Source organism: Hydra vulgaris, chromosome 15 (assembly GCF_038396675.1).
Source record: "Hydra vulgaris chromosome 15, alternate assembly HydraT2T_AEP".
NCBI classification, from domain to species: Eukaryota; Metazoa; Cnidaria; class Hydrozoa; order Anthoathecata; family Hydridae; genus Hydra; species Hydra vulgaris.
In genome coordinates this window covers 12,310,891-12,321,788 of record NC_088934.1, presented here as the reverse complement: position 1 = coordinate 12,321,788, position 10,898 = coordinate 12,310,891, and the positions used below count along the sequence as shown (strand labels likewise).

Here is a 10,898-nt window from a genome sequence, read left to right as displayed (position 1 = left end):
TTTTATGCTTGAGGAACAAATCAAATATTTATGCAGTAAAAATATTAGTAAATGTTTTGCTCTTTCACACACAAAAATATTTTAATCTCGCAACAAAACTACCTTGATGTTTAACGCTTTTTTTCTAAATTTTCTTTTGTCCCCTAGTTTGGATAATTTTATCGGTGAAGTTGTCATTGATATTTTTTCTGCAAAAATTATCTATGACAACTTCATAGATAAAATTTAAAAAAAAATTTCTTGTAAATTCAGTTTATTTAAGATTTTAGATTCAATATATATATATATATATATATATATATATATATATATATATATATATATATATATATATATATATATATATATATATATATATATATATATATATATATATATATATAAAGTGATGAGGAATATACAGATACTCACTAAATGGTGGAGTTAGAGAGATTGGTAAAGGTTTAACTATAATATGTTAAGTGCGTGGAAAAAAACAATGCATCCATGCGCAGAATTAGATGATTCGATAGGCACACTAATATCTGTTAATAAACACAAATAAATGAATCCTTAAAGAGTAAAACGTGGTTGTGATGATTTAGGAGCTTTAATTAAATTTGCGCAAAAATCTACCTTGAAAATATTCATGCTTACGTAGCGCATTTTGTTCATACTTACGTATCATCAAAACTAATAATATTAAAACATAAAGGAACTGTTTAATGTTAAAATAGTTATTTTAAATTATGATATATAGTATTAAAATAAGTATTTGACCTTATTAATTTAAAAAAATTCACTTTTTTTCAATATTTAAAACTTGAAATGTTTGTTTTTCTGAAAATTTTCTGTCGTCCAGAAAAGATAGTACCACCATTTTAAGTACCCACTATGTGCGATTTGGTAAGATATCACAAGTTTTAAAAATCATTGATCTCTATTCATATCTAAAAAAAAAAAGTGTTTTTCTAAATTATTACAAAAACAAAGAAAACTTTTTCAGACTTGAAACATTGAAGTTGAAGACCAATATTTTTGAAGTTATTTATTTTCCCAGTTATGCAAACACCACTATTGTAAAGATAGCAGACATCACTATTGTGGAGACAACGCTAAAGATTAAAAATGTCTAGTCTGAAGTAATTTATGCTTATGATAATAAAATTTAATGTCTTTTAATGAACCATGTACATACCAGAACCAAAACTCAAAACGCCTTTTTATAAATGTTTACGCAAAATAAACTTATAGATCAAAGAGTATGTTCAAAAAGTTCTTAATGTTGCCAATACATATGATGACACTCTTTTGTTTAATATACAGTTTTGTCTTGACTGGAATTGACACGATATCAGCAACCCATAAATTCATTAAAACTATAACTTTTATGAAGTTAAAGAAATCAAGAATTCAATTGAATCAATATGTAAGGTAAAATTTAATCTTCTAGAAAAAGTTTCCAATAATGATAATTTACATAATAAATAAATAATAAGCTATCATTAAAAAAAAAAAGTTACTATCACAGTAAAATAATATTAAATATTTTTAAATAAAAAGGGTTACATTTTTTTTTCTAAATACATCACAACTTAAAATAAAAACAAATGAATAAATGAAATCTAAAGATAATGAATAAATGAAAAAAAGATAAATGAATAAAATCTAAAGATAATTAATGATTTAAAGAGCGATATCGTTTTTAAATAAAAGAAAAAGTTGGAAAAAAAAAGAGAATAAAGTGAAAATTAAAAATATAATAGAATTTGAGATAAGTCATAATCAAGTAACGGTTTTTTAAAGATACTTTTAAAAGTTTAAATTGAAAATGCAGTTTTACTACTATTTATGAGAAATGAGCTCCACAAATGTGGCCCTCAATATGTTATTGAGAATTCGGGTCATTTTAACAAAGTTTTTAGTACTTGATAATTAGGCAACGAGTACTTTGTTTGATATTTTTGATCTATAATAAGGAAAAGGTCTTCAAAATTAATATACATGAATAAAAGAATAATATAAAAACTTAATTGGTAAATATTCAACACTCTAAACTTTCTAAGCAGTGGATTGGCACTGGTGTTTTTATTAGCATTAAATATAAGGCGGCTTCCTTGTTTTTGTTATTTTAAGATACGTGTTAGTCTTGATAGATTAGTGCTTGCCCATACAATGTTACAAGAAGTAATATAGCTTTGAATAAAAAAAAAGTAAATAGATTTTATTCAGTTTTTGTCCAACATATATTTAGTTTTAAACATAATTCCAATACTTTTTGAAAATTTATATTCTATTAGATAAATGTACTCTTTCCAACTTGCAATGATTTATGAGAAGAATGTTCTCTTTCCAACTAATTTGCTCATCGATTAAAACGCCTAAGAGTTTAATACAGAATACCCGTTGCAGCTTACTTTTTTCTATTGAAATATGCGGGAGTTTTAAGGGCAACGTGTCAGATTTAGAAGATTTAAAAACGAGATTAAGATTGCTTTGGTAAGGTTCAGAGATAACTTATTGGCTTTAAACTACACAATGAGGTTGTCAAGTACACGGTGCATAGTGATAAAGATGGTAATAATGTTAGAGTGAGAATAAGAAAATTTAAATGTCGTCAAAAAAAAGATTGAAGATTAGTATACAAGATAATAGTTAAATATTGTTGATATAAATATTAAACAACAAAAGGCCAGGAATGGACCCCTGTGGAACTCCGATGATAATGTTTTCTAATTTAGTGTAGGATTGATAAGACATAAATTATTTGCGAATTATATGATTGGAACAAATCCGTTTAAAGCTATTATTATTGACTTCATAGCTTTTATGTTTTGTACAGAAGAATGCCATGGTCTACAGTGTCGAAGGTTTTTGATAGGTCAATAAAAACTTCAAAAGTATATTGCTTGTTTTCAAACCCATTTAAAATTTCTCTCACTAATTTACCCACTGCGTGTTCTGTCGAGTGTCCTTTTTTTTAAATGCGTACTAATTATTATTTAGAACTTTGTAGTTGTAAGATAGTTGTGAAGCCTATTATGCATTATTTACTCTAGAGTTTTACAAAAACATGAGAGTATTGAAATAGGTTTATAATTAGATAACTTTAAGATATTACCATCTTTAAGTATTGAAACTACTCTACCTAGTCTCAAGAGGTCTCGTAAAACTCCATTTTAAAATAAAAGATAAACAATCATAAGTAAGGTGTATTTAATAGTAATAAAAACTTCTTTTACAACCCTTGCGCCTATATAAACGAGACCTGCGCTTTTGCTTGGTTATATTAAAAGCAAAGCTCATCAGGTGATACATTAAGTTCATCTATTACACATTTTCCATTTCTTTTTGGTAAAACTTAAAATTTGTTTTTCCTAGAGTTGTTTTGTTTGATAGGTTCTTACCCACGTTTATTAAAAAGTTATTAAAACTATCTGCAATATCTTTATTCTCATTAGTTATTGTTCTTTCATCCTCAGTATATAGTTATTTCGGTAAATTATCACCTCAAGTTTTCGTTTCTTTTCCTTTCACTTCCTTTATTATGCCACAAGTTTTTCTGTTATTTCCAATATTAGTTTATAATTCATCAATTCCCAATAAACAACAAACCAGGAAACAAATGTTTTTTGACATGGTGACATCATTGTGCAAATATTAATACTGTCCTATTACCACCAGCATCGAGAGCCTCATAATATCACGGAATCAGGGTTTATCTTCAAACTAAAGTATGAAGGACTTTGTCTGACACTGTTTTAGGTTCATTAAACTGGGGATAGCTGTTTATCTATTATATTATACAAAGTTTTTTTTGTATGCTTTTATCTCGAGTTTTTAACTTTTTTGCTACATCTATGAAAAAATTATTTCTAGAAAATAAAAATTCTTTTTAATTAATCTAATCTGTTATTACCACATTTCTAATATTTTTATAAATGATTGCGTTTGATTATTTTGCATTTTATTATGAATTTATACATATTTTCAGTAAATAAATAGAAAAAAATATTTTTTTCTGTTACCAGCTAATTTTCAGTCATTTTTTGACTATAATTTCAGCAATATATAGTACTCTTTTTTTTATTAAAATATTACACGTTTTCTAAAATAACATGCAAGTTTTTGTCAAAACATATAATTTAGTGTATCAGGGATGATAAACTAATGTCTTTTTAATGGGCTCATAAAAGATTTTTTTGAGTTTCTTCATTATACCTCTGAGCACTAACATTATTTTTTATTGCATATAAACAGACTTGACTTCACCAACATACTCTGAATAAGACGTAACACATTGTTCAAGCAAGATAAATTCTAAACAAACTTAAAGATAACTATTTGATCAAAAAACTTGAAGATAAGGTTTTACGACATGCATCAAAGGAGCTTAAAAGTAATCATTTTTTAAGAAATAAATGATGATAAAAAATTGATTCATCTAAACTAAATGGTTAGGACATTCAGCTTAAAAATGAAGGTTAACAATTTAAAATAACTTCATGCAGCACTGCTAACTATTAAATTTATTACTACAAAATTGTAATCCACTCATTTCATCCACTCATTTCATTTTTATATTTATATAAAACATCTTTAATTTTACTAAGAGGGTTTATATTTCTACAGTTAGAATTGATTGCTAAATGTAAAAATATAAATGTTTGTATATTGTTGTATAAATCCTATTAGTAAAGAAGTTAAAACAAAAATTTGGAAGAAAAAAGTTGTTACTTAAAAATGAGCATACATTAATTTTAGTTCACGATAAAATATATTTGTGCCCTTTGAGTATTTATTTGATTCAATTCTTGCAAATACAAAAGTAACAAATATGTTAGATTTTTGATTTACAAAAACGATAGACTAGGGTAGACTTTTAGGCTTTTTTTTTAATTTCGTATGCCAGTTCTATGTGCCATTTTTTTAAAACACAGTTTATTCAAGCATTAAAAAACACAAAATCTTCTTAGCCTAAAACGTCCATTTTACAATGGTCTTATGAAAAGTTTGAATAGTGACAAAAAAAATTTCAATGAAAGAAGAATCTATTTTTAATAACCAGTTATTTGACAGGGTTTTAAAAAGTATTAGTTATGTTTCGCATTATGAAATTTGATGAATGAGGATATTATCTATTCACGAAGAAAGTTGGTTTTTTTATATGTAAATAAAAATTTGAGGTCTATTTTAGGACTGTATCCCTTGCCTGATAGTTAAACTTATTTATCTCTGTCAAAGTCCGATTTATCCTTAAGATTGAACTTCTATCTTCTTTAATCCGAATTTTATACTTTGAACTATATGAAATCATTATTTTTAAAATCCTCTTATTTTAAAATCCTCTTATTCTTATTATTATATCTTATATCTTAATTATTATCCCTATTTATCCTAACTCCTAATTTAATTTTAATATTTTTATTAATTTATTTTTTGTCATATTCTACTTTAGCTGAATTTTTATTTTTATGATATCAATTCCTTATCTCATTCAATTGAAGTATCTAACTCTTTTTATCTAAATTTTGTATTTCATTTAAGCTGAATTTTTTTGGAGTAGTCTTGAAACAAAAATATGGTTGATAAAGATAGCGCTAAAAACGTCTCAAAGAAAATATGCTGCACAATATGAGATTTTTTTTATACTCATAAATTTTTGAATTGAAGTTTATTTTTAAAAATTAATTAAATAATCTTATATCTACTGAATTCGTTGTCGAATATTATATAATAACTCTGGGTTAACAAAAAAATTTCATGACAGTTAAAAAAAAAAGTTAGATAACTGTATTTACTTTTGCAGTTATAAAGGTCTGTCAGGCGAGCAAGCTAAATAACGTTATTACTCACAAATTTATACCATGGATAACTTTGTTTTACTTTAAATAAGTTTATTAAAACAAAAATTATTTGAAAAAAAAATTTGGTAAGATTTTATTGAGATAAGTTAAATATAATATTATTTAACTTCTTTAGGTTTGGTTTATATATATATATATATATATATATATATATATATATATATATATATATATATATATATATATATATATATATATATATATATATATATATTTGAAAGATGACTTTCAAATATATATATATATTTGAAAGTCATCTTTCAAATCTTGTATGAGAGTATATTATATTTTATTTTAAAACATCAAGAAATACAGTTTCTCTCAATACAAATAATATTAGTTTATAAGAAATTTTCGCTGGGTTATAGATACCAGCATCATCAGCTTGTAAAAATGTTACAATAATTTTTAATCGTTATAGTTTATATAAAATTGTTACTATTGACGTCAGCGGTTGAATGGCTTCTTTTGATTTTTAAATTTTAAAAATGGCGTCCAAAACATAGTTTTTACATATTAGCCTTCATCAAGGTTAATTCCGCCGTTTCGCGCAGAGCACATGTTGTTTTGTATTTCTAACGCCTCTCTAATTTTTCTTTCAAACTTTTTATTTTCTACTTTTAACGTTCTTGTTTTTTCCCAAATAATATTTTCTTTGCAAAAGGTTTTATGATATGCTAATGCAGATTGATTAGGCTTGTTTTCATTAATGCTCTTCTGATGTTGATGCATACCTATGTAGACTTTGGAACAGTTGCATTTTATTATATACGTTCCAGGTTGGCTGTAACTTGGTAGTTTTGTTTTGTTTTTTGATGTTAATAAAGATCTTAAATTTGGGTTTGATTTAAATACTGCTCTGTACCCTGCTTTTCGGAATATTTTTCGAAGTTTTGGTGAAAGGCCTGGTACCCAAGGCAAAGACACTACAGGAAGATTGTTGCATTCTGATGGAATTTTGTTTTTATTTTGTCTCTTTTGATGGAATTGGTGTGTAATATTCCTCAATAGCTTTTCATCGTACCCATTTTCAATAAACATGTCAATTAAAAAATTTATTTCGTTTTGCAAATGATGTTTACTACAGATGGAGTAAGCTCTGTGGAGAAAATCTTTAAATATAGCTGTTAAAATATTTGGATCGTGATTTGAATGCGGTTTAATTTGAATGTTAGTGATTGCCTCTTTTCGATATACTTTGTACTCATATTTTCCTAGTGTGTTATTTGTAATGGTTATGTCAAGAAAGTTAAGCGTTTTTGTTTCGTTTTCAACTTCAATTGTGTATTGTAGTGCAGGATGTTGTTGATTTAAAATATCTTGGAACTGTTTTGCTTGTTTGATGTTAGGAAATCTTGCATGACTATCGTCAACGTATCTTAAAAATGGTTTTAGATTAAGTGCCGGATTTTGTGTCAAAGCCATTTTAATTGCATTATTTTCATGGAATTGTAGAAAAGATTCCGCGAGAACAACCATGAAAGAAAGTCCGATTGGTCCTGAGTTTTCCATTACGTGAATCTCATTGTTCCAATGAAAATAACATTGATATAAGCAAAGTTCTATGAGTTGCTTTATTTCAGGTATACTTAGTATTGTTAAGTTTTTATATGATAAATTGTTACTTAATTGTTCTAAAAGTATAACGGTAGCTTCTTTTAACGGAATTGACGGGTACAAATTTACAACATCATAAGATACTTGAATATCATTGTTGGCGAAATTCCAATTTTCAGCTTTTTTTATAAAGTCAAAAGAGTTTTTTAATCGTGTCGGATTTTTATTTAAGACTGGTTGTATTATCTTAACTTAGAATTCTGATATTCCGTGGTTTGGTGTGCCAATGGTAGAGATAATTATTCTCATTGGGTACGATTTTTCCGGTTTATGAGCTTTTATTACTCCATACATTCGAGGTGGGATAGGATCACTTGGATATATTTTTTCGTATTCCTTTTTAGAAAAACGCTGTTTTTTATTTAGTTTTGAAAGAAATCTTCTAATTTTTGCCGCGTAACTGGCAGTAGGGTCTTCACTAATAATTTTTGTCGGACCAATTTGTTCACGGATTTTTTCTAAAGCTTTAGAATGTTCAATTCTTACAAAACCTGTTCCTTTGTCAAACGGGTATATAGCAATGGTTTCATCGTTTTTTATTTCTCAAAAAGATATCCTCTGTTCTTTTGTCAGATTGTTATTCATTTTTTTCTCCGTTTTTAGTATTCTTAAAACATTTTTTCTTAAATTTTGTGCGTTTTCTACTTTGTTGTTGTATTCTAATTTTAACGCAGAAGACTCTGTTGTTGTTATAATATCCATGTATGGTATCGACTTTAAAGATGGTACAAAATTTGGACCAAGGTTTAGAAAATCATTGTGACTTATGGAAATATCGGTATCGCAAAGGTTTAAAACTGCGTCCTTTTTATATTTTGTTGTTTTTCTCGCAATATCTTTTCCATTTGCATGTTCACTTTGAAGTATGTTAAACTTTTTTATTAATCGTTCTTTTGATTTAACAAACATGCCTTCCCTTGATTTTTTAGTAATTTGTTCTAATTTAATATAGTCTTCTTCATTAAGTTTACATTTAAGAAAGTTTTGAAGTTTTTTAACATCATTCATAAAATTAAAGAATCGTTTCTTTGAATCATTTTTTATGCAAATTAAGAGTTCAAATCTAAAACGAAAAATTATACCTACTGCTCTTTTACTTTTTATTGGAGAGTTTATTCGTAACGATTTTGGAATAATTTTATGTTTTTCGCATTTTTGTAAGAAAATGTATTGGTTTTTCGATTTAGCAACAGATTTTTTTAACGATTGTAATTGTTCAGTGCTTTTGTAGATTTCAGCTCCGTATTTAGCTGTAATTAGAAATTTGAAAGATGACATCTTGTATGAGAGTATATTATATATTATTTTAAAACAAATAATATTATTTTATAAGAAATTTTCGCTGGGTTATAGATACCAGCATCATCAGCTTGTAAAATGTTACAATAATTTTTAATCGTTATAGTTTATATAAAATTGTTACTACTGACGTCAGCGGTTGAATGGCTTCTTTTGATTTTTAAATTTTAAAAATGGCGTCCAAAACATAGTTTTTACATATTGGCCTTCATCAAGGTTAAATCAACAACATCCTGCAATGCAATACACAATTGAAGTTGAAAACGAAACAAAAACGCTTAACTTTCTTGACATAACCATTACAATTAACACACTAGGAAAATATGAGTACAAAGTATATCGAAAAGAGGCAATCACTAACATTCAAATTAAACCGCATTCAAATCACGATCCAAATATTTTAACAGCTATATTTAAAGATTTTCTCCACAGAGCTTACTCCATCTGTAGTAAACATCATTTGCAAAACGAAATAAATTTTTTAATTGACATGTTTATTGAAAATGGGTACGATGAAAAGCTATTGAGGAATATTACACACCAATTCCATCAAAAGAGACAAAATAAAAACAAAATTCCATCAGAATGCAACAATCTTCCTGTAGAGTCTTTACCTTGGGTACCAGGCCTTTCACCAAAACTTCGAAAAATATTCCGAAAAGCAGGGTACAGAGCAGTATTTAAATCAAACCCAAATTTAAGATCTTTATTAACATCAAAAAACAAAACAAAACTACCAAGTTACAGCCAACCTGGAACGTATATAATAAAATGCAACTGCTCCAAAGTCTACATAGGTGAAACAAAAATGCAGGTAAGTACGCGGATGCATCAACATCAGAAGAGCATTAATGAAAACAAGCCTAATCAATCTGCATTAGCATATCATAAAACCTTTTGCAAAGAAAATATTATTTGGGAAAAAACAAGAACGTTAAAAGTAGAAAATAAAAAGTTTGAAAGAAAAATTAGAGAGGCGTTAGAAATACAAAACAACATGTGCTCTGCGCGAAACGGCGGAATTAACCTTGATGAAGGCCAATATGTAAAAACTATGTTTTGGACGCCATTTTTAAAATTTAAAAATCAAAAGAAGCCATTCAACCGCTGACGTCAATAGTAACAATTTTATATAAACTATAACGATTAAAAATTATTGTAACATTTTTACAAGCTGATGATGCTGGTATCTATAACCCAGCGAAAATTTCTTATAAACTAATATTATTTGTATTGAGAGAAACTGTATTTCTTGATGTTTTAAAATAATATATATATATATATATATATATAATATATATATATATATATATATATATATATATATATATATATATATATATATATATATAATTTTCAGCTATATACATGAATATAAGTGTATCATACATCTATAAATTAAGACAAAAGTAGTGTTAAGTGAGATCTGTTTTTATTCAAAAGAAATTAAATACTTAGATTCAGAAACAATTTCAAATCAGATAAGACTAATTTAAATAAAAAAGCAGAAAATAATGAATTGTCAAATAAAAAATGCGTTTTTAACATTTTGATAAATGTAGCATAGAATAACAGTTATTAATATACTAAAACATCTTTTTCTTGTTTTTATGATTTTTTAAATCAACAATTTATTTATCTTAACAATTAGTTCATTCTATGAAAAATATAGAAATAATAAATACTAAATAAAACTTTAAACATGTTGTTTTTACTCAGAAAATTTAAACCTCAAGGGCGTCACCATTTTTAAAACTGTTATGTTTGTATTTGAAATTGCGCTTGCAATGTCAAATACAAACATAACAGTTTTAAATTATATGTTATTGATTATAATGCTTCTAATAAGCTAAAAAGTCCGTAAGTTACTATTAAATTATATAACTTAAAATATTTATATACAAATTGTTAACAAATTTAGTATGTTACATAGTTTATATTTAATTTATATTTGTTTTTATAATACGAGTAATATAAACTAAATAATATAGTATATATATTATATTACAATTATCGCGGCAGTGATGTAGTGGTAGAGCGCTCATTTCATTAGCTAGAAGTTACAAGTTGCATCCCAAAACGTCCCTGGTAGTACCGCGCTTAACTTGTTTCTCCGCGCAACGGCCTTGTTTGTCA

The 10,898-nt window shown here is 26.3% G+C and overlaps 1 protein-coding gene across 1 annotated transcript; it reads right to left on the bottom strand.

The window, feature by feature from the left end:
- Positions 1 to 8,006: 8,006 nt before the first annotated feature.
- On the bottom strand, positions 8,007 to 8,741 carry LOC136091761 (uncharacterized). The gene has a single exon (XM_065819472.1). It carries the CDS (start codon positions 8,739 to 8,741, stop codon positions 8,007 to 8,009), a length of 735 nt encoding a protein of 244 aa, XP_065675544.1.
- Between the last annotated feature and the right edge of the window lie 2,157 nt (positions 8,742 to 10,898).

Coding starts and splice junctions, on each gene's coding strand:
- LOC136091761 (XM_065819472.1), bottom strand. CDS start 8,741: ATGTCATCTTTCAAATTTCTAATTACAGCTAAATACGGAGCTGAAATC.